At 37.0% G+C, this 17,328-nt stretch overlaps 7 protein-coding genes across 7 annotated transcripts; 4 read left to right on the top strand and 3 right to left on the bottom strand.

Annotated features, from left to right (window-relative positions):
* Positions 1-454: 454 nt before the first annotated feature.
* On the top strand, positions 455-2,051 carry L201_002620 (uncharacterized protein; the record flags this gene model as incomplete). Its single annotated transcript, XM_066218394.1, has 5 exons — positions 455-525; positions 645-772; positions 879-1,010; positions 1,186-1,579; positions 1,691-2,051. The coding sequence occupies 5 exons, from the start codon at positions 455-457 to the stop codon at positions 2,049-2,051; spliced, it is 1,086 nt and encodes a 361-aa protein (XP_066074491.1).
* A 368-nt stretch (positions 2,052-2,419) lies between these two features.
* Positions 2,420-6,645, bottom strand: L201_002619 (uncharacterized protein; the record flags this gene model as incomplete). The annotated part of the gene is made up of 5 exons (XM_066218393.1): positions 2,420-2,462; positions 2,534-3,512; positions 3,594-4,441; positions 4,522-6,340; positions 6,441-6,645. 5 exons carry the CDS (start codon positions 6,643-6,645, stop codon positions 2,420-2,422), a joined length of 3,894 nt encoding a protein of 1,297 aa, XP_066074490.1.
* Positions 6,646-7,381: 736 nt separating this feature from the next.
* Positions 7,382-9,377, bottom strand: L201_002618 (uncharacterized protein; the record flags this gene model as incomplete). Its single annotated transcript, XM_066218392.1, has 4 exons — positions 7,382-8,297; positions 8,365-8,806; positions 8,885-9,090; positions 9,151-9,377. The coding sequence occupies 4 exons, from the start codon at positions 9,375-9,377 to the stop codon at positions 7,382-7,384; spliced, it is 1,791 nt and encodes a 596-aa protein (XP_066074489.1).
* Positions 9,378-10,033: 656 nt separating this feature from the next.
* L201_002617 (cyclin-dependent kinase 1) lies at positions 10,034-11,609 on the top strand (the record flags this gene model as incomplete). The annotated part of the gene is made up of 7 exons (XM_066218391.1): positions 10,034-10,076; positions 10,255-10,414; positions 10,533-10,656; positions 10,765-10,935; positions 11,027-11,190; positions 11,282-11,460; positions 11,560-11,609. The coding sequence occupies 7 exons, from the start codon at positions 10,034-10,036 to the stop codon at positions 11,607-11,609; spliced, it is 891 nt and encodes a 296-aa protein (XP_066074488.1).
* A 521-nt stretch (positions 11,610-12,130) lies between these two features.
* Positions 12,131-13,467, bottom strand: L201_002616 (tRNA-intron endonuclease; the record flags this gene model as incomplete). Its single annotated transcript, XM_066218390.1, has 4 exons — positions 12,131-12,222; positions 12,277-13,011; positions 13,119-13,256; positions 13,353-13,467. 4 exons carry the CDS (start codon positions 13,465-13,467, stop codon positions 12,131-12,133), a joined length of 1,080 nt encoding a protein of 359 aa, XP_066074487.1.
* Positions 13,468-13,867: 400 nt separating this feature from the next.
* Positions 13,868-14,989, top strand: L201_002615 (uncharacterized protein; the record flags this gene model as incomplete). The annotated part of the gene is made up of 6 exons (XM_066218389.1): positions 13,868-13,870; positions 13,934-13,944; positions 14,113-14,199; positions 14,415-14,475; positions 14,796-14,898; positions 14,967-14,989. 6 exons carry the CDS (start codon positions 13,868-13,870, stop codon positions 14,987-14,989), a joined length of 288 nt encoding a protein of 95 aa, XP_066074486.1.
* Positions 14,990-15,399: 410 nt separating this feature from the next.
* Positions 15,400-17,269, top strand: L201_002614 (4-hydroxybenzoate polyprenyl transferase; the record flags this gene model as incomplete). The annotated part of the gene is made up of 6 exons (XM_066218388.1): positions 15,400-15,820; positions 16,031-16,183; positions 16,306-16,423; positions 16,520-16,605; positions 16,713-16,846; positions 16,940-17,269. The coding sequence occupies 6 exons, from the start codon at positions 15,400-15,402 to the stop codon at positions 17,267-17,269; spliced, it is 1,242 nt and encodes a 413-aa protein (XP_066074485.1).
* Positions 17,270-17,328: the final 59 nt, after the last annotated feature.

The following is a 17,328-nucleotide window of genomic DNA, read 5'->3' as shown; positions in this document are numbered from 1 at the left end:
GTAGCTACCGGTCTGTGGGATACAAATGCTTGTAATGAAGCTGATAGAATGATAAAATGAGATGCAAAGGTACAATTGCAAACGATATTTACTGTTACGGTCAAAGATCAAAAATACCTAGAATGAGGATGGTGGAGGTTGTTTTTCCCAAATCTCGAGTGATGTTCCTTTTCTTTCTTCTTCCTTTTCTACCTCTTGCAATTTACTTTTTACTTTGTTCTCCTTCACTCACTCTTTGGATTCGAGAGCATCGGAGTAATTTCGAAAAGCAGGTAGTGAGTTGAGTGTCAGCGGCTTCGAAAGCAATCATAAGACCGGATTCTCCTCCCCATTCGCTAACTCAAGCAACCTTTCTTCCTCCACTTTTATTCCACCTCAAAGTCAATCGTTATTATCTTTTTCATCTATCACACCTCCAATCGCAGCTTACTCTGGTCAAGGCAACACCTAAATCATGTCGTCCACACCAATTGTTGATGAAAATACTGGAAATGCAGGTGAAAGTTCCAAGGTTGCTGCAAATGGGTAAGTAATCTGAGCGCCTTTAGTCGACTTTCCTTCTTTGTTGCCTTATCTTCCGATAGCCAGCGAAGAATCCATTGCTCAATCTGACGTCCTGTTGATATGTTTGCACGGCATTATAGCATTGAATCAGCATCCTACGAACATGCGATCAACTTGACAAATTGGATATTCAATGTAGGATATCTACATCAAGATTGGGCAGATGTACATATTACTTTTTTCCAGAGTGGTCTAAAAGCTCATAGAGGTAAGTTCTATCGTTCAATGATTGAATACCTTATCATGAGGTAGGGCCGGTCATATAGTACATTATGATGATAACTGATCACATCCTTGTTTTCGCTTTTTATCAGTTATCTTAGCTAGAAGTCCATATTTAGCAAATATGTTGAGAAATGTAGTTCCAGGTTCAACGATACATCTCAACTTTGTCGATGAGTTTATCACTCAAGAATCAGTTCATATAGCTTTACAACATCTATACAGTGAGTAAACGAATTATACGCCTTCTTTTACAATCTTTACAATTTTTTTTCCTTCTTCCATGTTTGAAATTGTTTCCCTGATGGGAGCTCCCACATTCCTTCCCGATTATACAGCAATAGAGATATCCGTCATTTATTCGATCAGACTAACAACATTTTTGCGTCGATCAATTAGGTCCTTCGCACAATCTCATTAACTCATCTAACGCAAAATCAATCTTGGCTACAGCATATCTATTCGGTGGAATGCCTGAGTTATTACATCATTCATACAACATCATCAAATCATCTTTAGAATCTTCAAATGTCGTAGAAACGATTAACTGGTTATCACAATCAAGTGATTTCCTTTCTAATGGCTTTAGAAGCGATATATCGACACCGATTGATGGAAATTGTAATGGAAATGGTACATCGTCAATTTCGTCTTCATCAACTATGTTTGGTAGTTTATCTTTATCAGATACACCTAAATCCCCTACGAATAGTACTAGTACATCATTCAATGAGGGTTGGGAATCTAATAATAACAGATATGGTGAATGGACGAGTAGATTGAAGAATGATGTGTAAGTATCGTTCTTTTCCTGCTTTGTTATCGATTTTCATACGAATTATAGAGGAAAAGGTAAACAATTGCTAAACACCCTGAATGTGTTTTTTTTTTTTTGGATTGATAGTTTGAATTACTTATTACACGATATACCTTCAAAACATTCTAATGATTTAACAACGAACCAAGAAATAATAAATTTATTCTCTCAATTACCTTACGAATTATTCAAGCTATTATTAGAATCAAAAGAATTACCAATAAAATCAATGCAAGAAAGATTTTCATTTACGAAAAAAATTATAGCACAAAGGAAAAAACTTTTATCTTCTCAATCTAAATTACAAGGTAATAACAATAACAATAACAATCATGGACAAATGGAAGAAAGTGTTGTTTTAGCTTTTAAAGGTTCAGATCAAGGTATGGAAATTCACATTTCTAGAAAACCAAAAAAATCAAGATCTTTATGGAAAGTTGAAAGTTAGTTAGTTAGAAAAAATCACAACCAAACCAAAACGCGTAAACCCATAAACTCATTCTTATGTTTCCCATTTGATTTTATCCTTACTCATATGGGAGAGAGAAAAGATAAATTGCATATACTCAGTTTGAACGTAATTATACATATATCTCTTAATGACTAAAAATACCGGAAAGTGAGAGGGGTTGGTCAGATGGAATAAAGTTTCATACACACCGCATTAATCAGAATCATACAACTCCGACTTTGATCCATGGGCATACCGGTATAGTAACATCACATTTTATTTGATCACATTACAAATGCATATAAAGATAGCAATGAAAACAATAACTGGATAATCCAAGCTACCAGAATAAAGTGCGATACAAACTACCTTAACACAGTGGCATCTTTCTCGTCTTCTAAATAAGCCCTATTTCCCACGACAGTAGAGTAAAGTTAGTAATCATTGTAAGATGCTCTCAAGGGCGACAAATTACTTACCCTATAGCAGCCATAGTTTCACCATATCTAGCTAGATATTTCCTTAATACACTTTTCTCAACATGAGGTAAAATATCACTCATTTGTCTGATATCTTCTTCTTTTGTGGGAGTACCTATAGTAACATTGTTACTCAGTGAACTTTTTGGTGGAGGTATAGTATTGCTCTGCGACAAGGTATGACCGTCTAAACTACCTCTCAATCCCGATGATGGACCATTCTTGGGTGGTGTTGCCATTGTACTTAGACCAGTATCTAAACTTGATCTACCTCCTGTCGAAGCTAAATCTATTGATGATCTACTTATATTAGTAGTAGACATAGGAGGTGGTGTGAATGATCCATTAGCATTTGTAGATGATCTAGGACCTCTAGGACCTAATGGTCCAGATATTGTTGGAGGTTGGCCTGAAATAGATGCTTTTTGTGGACTTGATGATCTAGGTCCAGAAATTGGTAAACCTCTAACATCTTTCTTGTTAACTGACGATGATGAGCTATTATTAGATGAAAGTTGAATTTGAGGTGGACCTAAAGATAAAGATTCCTTTTTAGATTTTTTACCTATACCACTGAAAAAACCTTTTTTAGTTGATGATGCGAAACTTGCTACACTTTGCATCGATTGTGAAGGTTTCAATCCACCTCCACTACCATTAGAGTTGATAGGTATATTTGAACCTAAATAACCTTGATGTTGAATTTGTGTTTGTAATTGTGGATAAGGTAAATTTGATGGTAATGAAGTTGGTTGATCTTCAGGATCAATAATTCTTTGTGAAATCTCTCGTGCAGTATACGAATCTGCTCTCATTGGAAATTCAGATCCAGCAGATACATTCCTTTGATGTGGTGCTGTTTGATCATATGGTGATAATTGATATGGCAGTGGTATCGCTGATGGGACAGAGTTCGCTCTTACACCCAATGACGACAAAGCCGATACTTTCGTCGGACCTCCTCTACTGATCTGAGACGCTATGTGCGCAAATACAAGTTGTCAGAGATCAAATTATAAAACGCAGGCAGAAAGGAAGACAGGAAAAACCGGATACTCACCACTAGCAATACACCACTCTTTCAAACCCGATTCACTTCTACTCAGCTCATTTATAGCTTTGGCATACCCTTTTGCTCTATCACCGGAATGTTTCAAACTTTTTATATTACTATATAGCATTGCTGAAGGCCAAGGTCTAACTGTGATTGATAATGTTGGGGATTGTAATTGGATTTGTTCTTTCGATCCAAATGAAAATATTGACGATGCTTTTGAACGTAATTCAGGTTGAGTTGTTCTTCTGACATGTTGATTTGTTATGTGAGTTTGACTTGGATTTTGTGAACTAGTTGTAGATAAAGGAATTGCAGAAATATTTGTATTCGTACCAGGCAATGAAGTACCTCTTTGTGGTAAAGAATTAGGTGTCATTGGACCTCTATCACTTTCACTATCGACTGAATTCGTGACTTCAGCTGCAGGCTGTAATCTTAGTGTCAACTTATTTATCGGTTTCTCCTTCTTGGATGGTTCCCCAATGGTCGGTGGTGGCGTTTCTCTTGAATCGATCAATCCTATAGCATCAATTGCTCCACCTAACATATCTGTCAGATCATTTATAGTAGCTGAAGAAGGGAAAACAGGTGAATATTGTCGATCAGGTGATCTATCTGGTCGTTTAGGTTGCGGTTTGTCTAGATTCACCATGGTAGAAGTCATTAAATCATTCTCATCTTTGTTCTCGTTTTGTATCGATATTCTAGGTCGATCCGGTCGATCTGGAGAAGGTAAAGGTGAATTTGGAGTATGGGTGATTGTAGGAAGATTTTGTGTTATCGACTGAGGTGAAGACGTTCGACGTGAAGATGCGTTAGATAATTGAGATTCGATATTGGTAGCGTTTGGTCTATACATCGTTGTGTCAGTGTGCACATTATTGCTAATTGACGGAAGAGAAGGCTGCAACAAGCAGTAAGCGTGACTTACAGTTGTCTCAATGCACTTCTGGGAGGAGGTTCCGGACTTCTATTTGGACTTGGTATAGAACCCCTTCTTTCACCATTACCATCACTACTTGGAGTTACTGCTCCACTTCTATTTGTATATTTATCCGGTGAAAGTAAATTTTCTTTAGTGGAAGACAACATAGCTTCTACAATTGCCCCACTCGAAGTTGACGTCGTGGCAGGTAAAGTACTTCTTTTGTTTGGTTTTGGTTTCGTAATTCCTTCTGGTGATTGATCTAAATATTGTTGATTATTTAATTCTGTAAAATCACTTTTAATTGCTGGAGCACTATTGTGAGCTGAATTACTTTGGTGATCGTATCCATTGGATGAGAATGATCTAGCAGGAGATGATGATCCAGATGCAGTTGCAGTTGCAGTTGTGAATTGAGATATATCAAAACCTAAACCTAATCTTCCTGATGTTGGCGTATAATGTCCACTTGAAACACTACCACCCGTTACCCTAGAATTAGGTGATCTTTTGGGCGTTGAAATACCTCCTGAACCAGAAGGAGAAGAATTGCGAGATTGAGGTTGAGAATTGAAACTTTGGTTCAAAGACAATTTAGGCGGCTGAATATCGGGTCTATCATGTTGATTTATAGTTGCCAAAGGTGTTCTATATTGCACATCATCATCGTTATTGTTATTTACACCCAATTTAGTTGGTCTATAAGTTGCTGTAGATTGCATACTTGATCTTGAATCCCATTCATTTGGATCGCTGTGAACTTGTTGAGGTTGATCAAGATTCGAACCATGGATATCTGTTGATGATGAAATTTTCTTGGCAATTTGGTTCATCTCGTTCTCAAAATCAAATTTACCAGGTAATTTCAAACCTATAGGCGAGTAATTACTTTCACTTGATTCATCACCTGAACCTCCTGATCCTGATCCTGAATCATTATTTACACTTGACCAAGGTCTAGGTGCAGCTAAAAACGATGAAGAAGCACTTTCAGGTCTAGAAATATCATCATTATTTGAATAATTTGAATTTTCTGACCATCCACCAGGTGACAAACCTTCTTTCTTATTTGTCATTGCTTCCAAATTGTTATTACTGTTTGTGGGATAAGATATATTTAAAGCTTTGGTTGTAGATAATGATAATGGATTACGCTGTTCTACAGTCGGACTAGGATAATCAGGTTGTCTAGGTGTTTTTTCGTCCGTCATATTATGATTGTGATCGTCTATACTTTGTTTTCCAAATGATGCCGAATCTCTTTCGTAATTTGATGAATTTCTTAGGTTACCAGTACTCTTAGCCTCTCTGATATTCCTATTCTTGTCTGTACTGGAATTCTGATTATTGATGAAGCTTCCAAAAGAGCTGGGCTCGAAACTTGAACCTAAAAAATTATTTGAATCTATACCTAAATATTCTTCATTTCTCAAATCACCAACATTTCTTGAATCTCTTTCAAAACTATTTATAGTTGATGGTGAAACTCCAAATTGGTTTGAGTTTGAATTTTGATTTTGATTGAGAAAGTTATTATCATAAGTCAATCGTGGACTTGTTGAAGATGATGGTGAAGATGATATACCTAAACTTGATGAAGATGATGATGCTCCTGCACCAGCTAAACTTGACCAATAATAATCTAATCCACCGCCTGAAGATGCATCTGTTGATCTTCTTTTACCTATTCCAGGATGTTGTCGATGATTATTTTGATGATGATGATGATGAGGTGAATTATGATTATTATTAGGTGAATATGATAGATTGTTATTACTTGTTGTATAAGGTAATTGAATTGATGATGATGAACTAGATGATATTGCTAAAAAACACAGAAATGAAACGTAAGTAGTCAAAGAAACATGAAACGAAAAGTGTTTCATAGGCACAGTATCGTTCACGATAGGTAAAACAATACTCACCACTAGAGGTCCTAGCCATATAATCACCCTGCATCTGTTGTCTGGATGAACTTGATGAAATCAGGTTACTGGTTGATACCGGTATCTTTGAATGCCCAGCATCAGCAGCGGAAGAAAGTTGATTACCTGCTGGTGATCTTATTAAACCTGAACTTGATTTTCTTGAAGGTGAAGGTGCTGGAACTGACACTGCCGACATAGACATTATTGATGTGAATGACAATAATAAGAGGTTGGTGTATTGTATGATGGATCTGTGCGTTACTACACTTCGGTTATAAGTCTAAACGTTATATGTAACTAGTACCGCACAATAGCATTGGTGAGATGTGATTTATTCAAAGTGATCCTGATTCTTGTTTCGGATTAAGCTATATCTGAGTTATCCAATGTGATGGCTTCCAAGTCGATCAGTGCGTTGATACTTCGGGTCTTGACCGAATCTGCTTGGTTTATATTTATTGGTGTTCTGGGTTGCTAGTCGGGGTCGAGACAACCTGATTATTTCGTTCTAATCGCTTGGACAATGTATATACAGGTGCTATCTTGTCGTAAACATGTCATTTAGACCATCATATTGCAGTGATAATATGCGACAACTAAGTTTAAAGAAACAGATTCAATTTCTATTCAATTGTATCAAGCTATGTCATCAATTCCTCGCTCATTGTCAGAATCGCGTCCGTCGGCAAGCAGGGTAATAAGCACAACACAACATAAAAACGCGTGGCGCAGTCATTAGATTGTCATAATACATTTTTCGGATTGCAACTTCTACTGTAAACTATGCATCTATGCATATTCTGACTGATATATGTCATTGTATATAGCAGACATCCTTGATTACATCACCTATGACATGACTGTTGTTAGCTACATATATAAGGATTAACAGCTATCATTGCGGTTGGTGAAGTACAACGTCTGATCAAATTGAACATCTATTCTACATGACCGAGATTGACTCTTGTCCAGAAAGTGAAATTCTTGTATTCCTCTTTATTTTGAGTTGAATTGTCTTTATCTTTAGATTTATTCTCATCTTTATCATTCGTAGGCGTTCCTAAGTCATCTGCTTTGTAAGTGTACCTGATCTCTAAATCAAATTCAACTTTGCTCTTTCTGACGATTTCAGGTAAAATTTGAATATCTAATCCAACTTTAGTTATATTACCTTTTTTTTCTATACCATTTAAATTCTCTTTTGATCTTTTGTTGTTGTTACTTGATAATATAGTCAATTTCGATTTTCTACTTAATGTACCTGTATTGGTTCCTGTACCAGTTGTTGTGGTTCCTTCTTCACTAAATCCAGCTTCCAATCCTCCAATACCACTACCACCCATTAGATAATCATCACTTTCGTCATCTTCTTCGTATGCCCATGCATCTTTCAACGCATTTATTGTGAAATGAGGTGTAGGTATAATCACACTGAAATCGGTTTTGGGTGCTTTTTTAGGTTGATGTGGTAATGTTAATCTGATTTGTATTGGATCATATAATGGATTTGTAAGTGCGATTTGAAATGAATAAGTCTCTCCTGCCTTAAACGGAGTGTCCATCAATTCATCTTCCTCTCTCACAGGGTTACCACCTCTTGTACGGCGGCGTTCCCTTCTCTGCTTCTCCATATCTTGCACAGACATTTGGTCTGGTGATTCGCTTATATCATTACTGGGTAATCTACGTCTCCTACGTCCGATTTCTACCAAAGGAAGATAATTTGAAGCAACCATTTTTATTTTCATTCGTACTGTTTTAGTGTCTGGTTGAATGAGCAAATGACGACAATTTGGATGAGGGCATCGTTTGGTCAATTTCGTTTGTAACGGTATACGCTGAGGCAGTATCTCTCTGTTTGTGGCAGACGGTTATTCAGCTTAGAACTTGTACCAAAAACTTTCACGAGGATCTGACTCACCGAGACATGGAACCTCGATCCCAACTACTCTGCCACCGTTTAACTAAGGCAGCTAGACCACTTGCTCCGCTCTCCTCAAAATCTCGAATAAGATCTACATCCTCTAAACCCTTTTCCAATCCTGTCCTTCTCCAACTATCTTTTGGAACATATTCATCTAATTCATCCCAACCAAATTTCTCTTTCTCCCCCTTTTCAGCTGGTGAAGAACGTTTTGATCTAGCTGAATAAGCTACCAGTCCCCCAACGTCTCTATGTAAGGCTCTTTGTGCCATTTGCGTCAGATGTGATATATGTCTGGAAGGATTTCGAGTGGACCGCGAGGAGGAAGAGCTGGAAGGTGTTGGGTTTGATAACGTTATATACGATTCTAAGTGATCTTTCAAAGAATCAAATTCTGATTGTACAAGATCAACCTGTGTATTCATCTTTTGTAATTGCACTGATAGTTTAATGCGATCAGCTGATAGAGCCTCTAAAAGCGTTCTGTTAAGCTAGAATAGTGTTCGACTTGACTTACAAGCAATACCAGTTGGTTTATCGAAGCTCCATCCTACTTCTTTGCTGCTCCATTTACAGCCTGAACAGACTAGAGCATATGGTGGTCCGGATAGCGTCATTGCTGTAGCTGTAGGGCCTACCGCATTATCAGTTGAAGGCTGATCTGATGCCTGTATCGATAAACTTGATTCGCAAGTTGGACAAGAGAAACATGATCTCGCACATCTATTTCGAGATTATCAGCTAAATTATCGTAGTAGTAATAGCATAAAATAGCCAACTTACCTATTCTTATCAGCTCTGACATTCGCGGAAGGTACATCGAAGAGACAATTTGGACAAAAATAACTTGCAATTTCTATAGCTGAGCACAGATCGCATCGAACTGCATCACATTCTTCGCAAAAGTATAGTTTATCCAAGGAATGGTATGAACTTGATGAAGAAGGGTAAGAAGGGGGTAGAGGTGCGTGAGGTGAGTCTAGATGACAGCATGAGTAAGTGACAGACATATTGTTCAAAGCATTCATGTGTCAATACATAGTATACATAGTATACATAGTTGAGGTAGAAGAAGGAAAGCAAGAATTACAAGGTGGACATACCCTACTAGTTGATGAATGCAAGCTTAAGATAGAAATGTTATTGATGATTGACGGAATCAAATTACTATATTACCCCGCGTTGTTTCAGCTTTGAGATCGCGTGTCTATCACGTATCGGTATTGTGGGGTAAAACGCGTCCTTTTAATTTGTATGGTGAAGCAAGGTGAAGGCGAGAGAAAGTCAACTACAGGTCTTTAGTTGACAGTTGATTGAATACTCATCTATTCTTGACCCTTTTTATCCCCTTCTGCAACTTCAATTCAATTATAAACATACAGATAGTGATACTGAAAACGATTATTATAGGTCTAGCGGTCTACCAAGTCTTGGATAGTAGCGAAGCAATATACCAATTTCGACATTGCAGCTTTTTCTTTTCAAATATACTTTGCGTACATAGATAGCTATTGCAGGTTAGAAATATCGCCTCTTCTTCTTTCAACGTTTCCACAACAGCTAAACCTGTTTCTCTGATACCCGTCACATTGTTTGAATAAATACCTGAAGCTCAAGCACTTCTCAGATAGTATCGAAATTCGACACATAAATTAGCAACTTCGAAATGTCCTTAGATAATTATACAAAGTTGGAGAAAATTGGAGAAGGTGAGTAGAATGATGATATTTTTCAATTTTTACCATATTTGGAATATCGAGAGAGCGACAGGATTTTTTCTCGTAGTATGATGCCGAAATATGATAGGGATATCTGTAGCCATCTGCTTGTATATGGGCGAAATCGAAAATGTTTAACGGTTATTTAACTATTTCATCTGTTTTATAGGTACTTATGGTGTGGTCTATAAAGCTAGAGATATATCGACAGGCGATTTTGTAGCTTTGAAGAAGATTCGTTTGGAGGCTGAAGATGAAGGTGTACCATCAACATCAATTAGAGAAATCAGTTTATTGAAAGAATTAAGTAAGGATGATAATATCGTCAAGTGAGTTCGAAATGTTATCGTTTTTGACTTATCCTGAAATTAAATGGATTGGAAAACCACCTTCCGTTGTCATTAAGCGGTAAAATGAGCTTACTGACACGATTCGACATGATTATAGACTCTTAGATATCGTTCATTCCGATGCAAAATTGTATCTCGTCTTTGAATTCCTTGATATGGATTTAAAGAAATATATGGATACTATAGGTGATAAAGATGGTCTTGGTCCAAATATGGTTAAAGTGAGTGTGATGGATAGTCTTATTCTATATCATCATTCTAGTCTCTCAATGAAGAGCTCATATGATACAATCGCTGATACTTTTTGAATCTTTTCGCTATATCCACAGAAATTCACATATCAGCTTGTCAAGGGTCTTTACTTCTGTCATGCTCATCGAATTCTTCACAGAGATTTAAAACCTCAAAATTTGTTGATCAATAAAGAGGGTAATTTGAAAATCGCAGATTTCGGTTTAGCAAGAGCTTTCGGTATCCCATTAAGAACTTATACCCATGAAGTGAGTTTGACCGCTCTATGTACTTTTTCCTCGGGACCATTCAAGCACATTTGTGGAGGTATGAAGCTGATAGGTACGACACTTGTTGTAGGTCGTAACATTATGGTATAGAGCACCGGAAGTTCTTCTTGGCTCAAGACATTATTCAACAGCTATTGATATGTGGTCTGTTGGATGTATATTTGCTGAAATGGCAATGAGACAACCTCTTTTCCCTGGTGATTCAGAGATTGATGAGATTTTCAGGATTTTCCGGTAAGTGAAACAAAACACTCTTTCCTCCTTATGCAGCTCTTTGAGTTACCCACAAACGCTGATAATAATATTACTCATTCCAATAATGTAGAATTCTCGGTACACCAGATGAAGATGTATGGCCAGGAGTAAGAGGTTTACCAGATTATAAACCAACTTTCCCGCAATGGAATGCAGTCGATTTAAAATCTGCTGTAAAAGGTTTAGATGATAATGGTATAGATTTATTGGCTCAAACTCTAATTTATGATCCCGCTCATAGAATTTCAGGTAAGTCTATCGTTAAACCCCTTTCCAAATCCTTGCCCGTAAGAGCTACAAGAATGGGAGTAAGGAGGATCACAACTAATAAAGCATTCTGATCTTTAGCTAAACGAGCTTTACAACATCCTTATTTCACTACAACTTATCCTGCCTAAGCTAGATAAGATCAACCTTCTCAAAGAAATCGTTGGTACATACACTTCGACATGTTTCATATTCATTATACCCTGCAACGTACATCAAACCTTCAAAATCATCAATTCCTCTATTACTTTCAAAACAAATGGTATCGAAGGCAGAATGGTAGATTTCGCCTACCTGTCCCTTATCTCTTTTCCTTTTTTGAACCCAATCTTTCATTTTTATTCTTTACCCCATTTCTTACAATTTCTTCATATTATAGTTTTTCTTCTCTTTTCTCAAAAAATGGAGAAATAGGTATAAATGTATTCATGATATAGTGCACGGTCGCAGGATCCAGTTATCAGGTTCATCTCATGATCCAAGATAAAAATGGCGCTAGATTTGCACTCGAACAGACGGGCATACACAAATGAACAGCCCTTTTCTTGACGTACTGATCGGCTTTTAAAGTATGACATACTGTAAATACTCAATACATGTACAAGATTTGACCCTCTTTGTCCGCCTGAATATATCGAAAGCTTGTTTTGATTTATCCAAAATTCGCCCACTCTAAACTATAATATTCTATCTGATCATCATCATCATCATCACCATCATTGACCTTTTCATAATCCTGATCATCTTTGTTTTCGATTACTCTTTTCGATTTGTTTAGTTGTTCATTTTCATTATTACTATAACAACATAATAAACCAGCTTTTTTAGTTCCAGTACCTAATCTACCCCAAGCAACTAATTCTTTTGGTTTTATAGATTCATCATTAATTAAAATTTGTGATGTAAAATGTGCATGGTATCTTAAATAATCACCTGGATAAATTAGATATTCACCACCAAATCTTGGTCCTAATCCAATCCTATATCCTTTCTTTTGTAAATTCGTGAATATTTTATTTAATCCTTTATCACGTTGTGTTTTTGGAAATGAAAAAGATGTACTGTTATTATTACTAGGTATTTCCTGTATGATTTCATTAGATGATGAAGTTGAGGGCAGAATAACTGGATGAGAAGGTATAGGTAAAAAGTATCCTGATGAAACGTAGTTCGAACTTGAATTCGGTATAATTGACTGTTGATTCTGGTCAATCATATTTGTATCTGTATTTATATTGTTCTTCAGCATCACTGCGACATTCGAATCATCGAATAAACTTTCTTCTGCTTGTTCAGCTCTCATTTTAGCTTCTTTTTCAGCTTTAGCTTTTGCTCTAGCTTCTCTTTTCAATTTAGCTTTTTCACCACCTTTTTCAAATAATTCATTTTGTTTTTGTTGTTTATCATTTTCCGCTATCCTAGTTTCCAACTCTAATTTCTTGATTCTTTCTATACGCTTCAAAGTATGTTTTTGAATTTCTTCTTTTGTTGGAATTGTTGGGAATTTTGATAGTGGGACTAAATGCGCTATGCCTATTTGTGTTTAGGGTATTAAAGGAGGTTAGCCATTTGTTCACTATTCTCCATGTCATATTCAATGGAGATTAAAATTTTAAGTGCTTGTTATGACTCAAACTCACCCTGCTGTACTAAATACGCTGTCTCTTCCCTCATCGAAGTTATAGGTAATCCCAAAAAACCATTCTGTTGTGCAACACCAGGTAGTGTACCTGCTCTTAGACCTGATATGTTATGTTTGCAATGTAGAGTAGCAGCAACTATTGGAGAGTCTCAAATGAATTAGCTTATCCGTTCGAGCATACGTGCCAGGCCTACTGGGAAAGCTGGTTATGATGGGTGAAACCGGCACACACCTTGAGCATCCCATAGTGTAGCTACCCCATTAATCAAATACAGCGGTATTGATCCTTTCTTTGGAGACTTTGAATTAGATGTTGAAGATTCCCCATTTTTTGGCACTTCTACCATGTTGGATACGTGCTAGCGCTGAAGCACTTCCTATACCACTCTGAACTTTGTCATTAATAAGCGTTATAGTACATAATATGCAGTGTTGAGGAAAGATATCTTCTCTCCTTGAACCTTCGGCTCGCTTCCGCTGAACTTTTATGCAACTACCACGTGAAGCGCTTCGATCAATGCATGACGTGTCATTGACTTCCCGGCCGTTGACAAGCGGAGGTTTCCGCCATTGAAGTGATAAGGCTACTATTTATCTATCTATCTGAATCGTAATGACACCTCCATCTTTGCTGATCTAGCCTTAGGGAGGTTGTTTTGGCTCTTGACGTCTAGATATCGCATCCAAGTAATAACCTTTTACTGTTATACAAGTGAACGTGATTACCCTCTAGCTGATCGTCGCACAATGGTAAGCTGAATTCTTACACTTCTTGCCGGTATTTGAAACAATGACTGATGTACCTCATTGTAGTTGATCTTTTCGTAAGTTTTCGAAATGCACCTTCGAAGCAGTCTTTCCTCTTCAATTCACCAATATCGCCAATATCATCCGTTCGACCAGAAACTCGCGATCGTGATCAAGAATTCAAAAGTCTGTAGATAGCGGTGTGGAGCGTATACTGACAAAATCCGCCTTCTCCTTCCATATAGCTTTTTCAAAACACTTACAGATCAAGTGATAACAGTAGAGTTAAAGAACGACCTATCAATAACGGGTACTTTGAAATCGGTTGATCAGTAAGTTGTTTTCCTTCCAGGATAATGCATGATCTCCAAATAAACTTCAGCCGTGCACTGTCAACACAGATATCACTTGTGGTTACCTGTGACGATTTTCTCTTGTTGGAAATAGGTTGATGGTAGATTACAGGAATATGGATGTATTTGCTCGCAATGTGCAGACAGAATAAACCATACTGGTGCTGTATACTGACGCTTTTCATCAATCATAGGTTCTTAAATATCCGTTTAGATGGCATTTCAGTTGAAGATCCAGAAAGACACCCACATATGGTGAGTTATTCAACGATGTTCTGAACAATATCTTCAATATAGTCTACTGTTGGGAAACAAGATGAAGAAGTAGACGCGGGGAGTCAGTAAATACGACAATTGCTTCTCTCTCAAGAAAGGGGGAGGCTAGCTGTTGAAAAAATCGTTGCTAAAATCCTGCATGAGGGTATAAATAGAAGTAGATCAGGCTAGTGGTAGTGTTGTTCCTCATATCTTTGATGACGGAGGGGAACAAAAGAATATACCCACGCCCAATTCATACCGAGTAGTGTTTAGTGTTTTTGGGTAAGAAACTGACGGTCTCATTGTTCTCTGTATAGCTCGCTGTAAAGAACTGTTTCATTCGTGGATCAGTGGTACGTTATGTTAGAATGGCAGCTAGATCAGTAGATACAACGTTATTAGAAGACGCTACACGACGAGGTAAGCCATTTCCCTCGCTTCAGTGAGACTCGCTTGTAGCTGACACGATAACTACTCGATTACATCAGAGGCAAAAGAAGCCAAAAAATAGTTGGATCCCGGACAATCAGAGAGACGGTAGAAAGTATGATCAAGTCGATGAGATTCACAACGAAAATGACTATCTAGTCAAACAGCTAATATATTGTAATAACATACCAATGCATCCATATACCCATGACACAGATTCTTTCCGGGATGAGGTACTCTCATGCTTAAGAATGATAGTCTAAAGAGCAGATCTATCACTTCATTTGGATTGACGGCCGTAACATACCGCAAATGAGCCAGGCACGAGTACGAAATATCTCGAAATAAATGTTGGAACGCGATTAGCGATAAGTCAGATAAAGCTGAGATAAGTCAACCAAGACGTTATTTGTTTCTTCTCGACATCTACATAGCCATTGATATATGACATCGTAACTAATCGCTACATGAGTCCGTTTCGAGTTCAGCAAGATGATACCTTCCCTATCAAGATGTTCGACTAGTAGGACATTCCAAAAAACATTCTTCAACCCTTCATTCCGACGTTCGACTTATTTCAACATAAATCCTAGATTCTCAATAGAACAGATAAATCCGAGGATACGTAAATTATCAACAACGACAAGATCTTTGTTGAATGTTCCTTCTACCTCTGCCTCAAATTCAAAATCATCCAGTGCAACGAAAATAACAGAAAAAGATGCATCTTTACCACATCCTTCAATTTCATCAGAAATCTTACATCCTCAATCATCACCTATTTCTAATGAATTACCAGCACCTAAAAGTATATTAGATAATTTACCTAAATGGTTATCACCTGCAAAACCTTATTTAGCTTTAACTAGAATAGATAAACCCATTGGAACACTGTTATTGTTTTGGCCGTGTAGTAAGTAACTATTCTTCAAACTATTGTTTTTTTTTATGGAAAGTGCGATTTGTACATGATCGTGGATGAATATCCTTTCTAAGGGCGAATGAACATATATATAGATCAGTGTGTTGTCGGATCAATATCTTGAGAATGTCTACATCCTGACCAAATGTGAATGAATAGTCAGCTAATTTGACCTGTATGAAAAACTCTAAATTTCCATAGCTTGGTCAATAACACTGGCATCAACCGTATTACAATTACCACTTTCAGTACCTATATTCTATATAAGTTTATTTGGTTTAGGAGCATTAATTATGAGAGGTGCAGGATGTACGATAAATGATATGTGGGATGCTAAGATGGATGCGAAAGTTGGTAAGTAGGCTTATAATCTGCTGTATCTGTTATAGTTTTGGATGAGGGATGTCAGATTGGTCTAAAAAGATCTTTGTGTTTTTTTGGCTTCCTGCTAATATCATGTTTATTGATCGTTCTAGATCGAACAAAATCAAGACCTATAGCAGCAGGTGATGTATCTCAATTTCAAGCATTATCATTTTTGGGATTACAATTGTCAGCCGGTTTAGCAGTTTTGACTCAGTTGAATATGTATTCGTGAGTAAATTTTTACTATCTTTTAAATCAATCTTATGTTCGCCAGACCCGTCGTACGCTCAACACTATTTTATCTATACTAATATATACTTTCAGTATCGTCCTTGGTGCTTCATCGTTATCATTAGTAGTATTATACCCATTCATGAAAAGAATTACTTATTATCCTCAAGTCATTTTCGGTAAGTGCCCATCATTCTTCTCAGTTTGAAACTTCATCGTTGACTATTTATTACCTCTTGTGATAAGAGAGAAAAATTACTGATAATCCGTTTTTCGCAATTGGTAGGTATGACCTTCAATTGGGGTGTTTTCTTAGGTTGGTCAGCTGTCGCAGGTATAACAAACTGGACAGTAACTGCACCAATGTATCTTGGTGGTATTGCTTGGGGTATAGCGTATGATCTCATTTATGCTCATCAGGTGGGTTATATTATCATGACTTCGTATATCATAATGCACAAAATGGAAGTCTTCATAACTGACTAGCATTGTTTTTACCATAATGACGAATAGGATAAATTAGATGATGTGAAAGCAGGAGTGAAATCAATGGCATTGCGATTCCCTGATAATTCAAGAACAGTAATTTCAGTACTCAACACAACATTCATCTCAATGTTAGGTTTAACAGGATATTTGACTGGTTTAGGTCCACTATATTATATTATAAGTTGCGGTGCTACAGCTTCACATTTATTATGGCAAACTTTGACTGTAAATTTTGATGATAGACAAGATTGTTGGAAGAAATTTTGTTCAAATGGTTATGTTACAGGTGGTTTAGTTTGGTTAGGTATTGCTGCTGAATATGTTCAACATGTTTTATTGGGTCTTCCTTTGTAAGGAGATTGAATCAAAATCGGTAAGCATTGGTTGGAGTTAAATGATCGGAACGCTAGGTT

Source organism: Kwoniella dendrophila, chromosome 3 (assembly GCF_036810415.1).
Source record: "Kwoniella dendrophila CBS 6074 chromosome 3, complete sequence".
NCBI lineage: Eukaryota > Fungi > Basidiomycota > Tremellomycetes > Tremellales > Cryptococcaceae > Kwoniella > Kwoniella dendrophila.
This window is presented reverse-complemented; position numbering and strand designations above follow the sequence as displayed.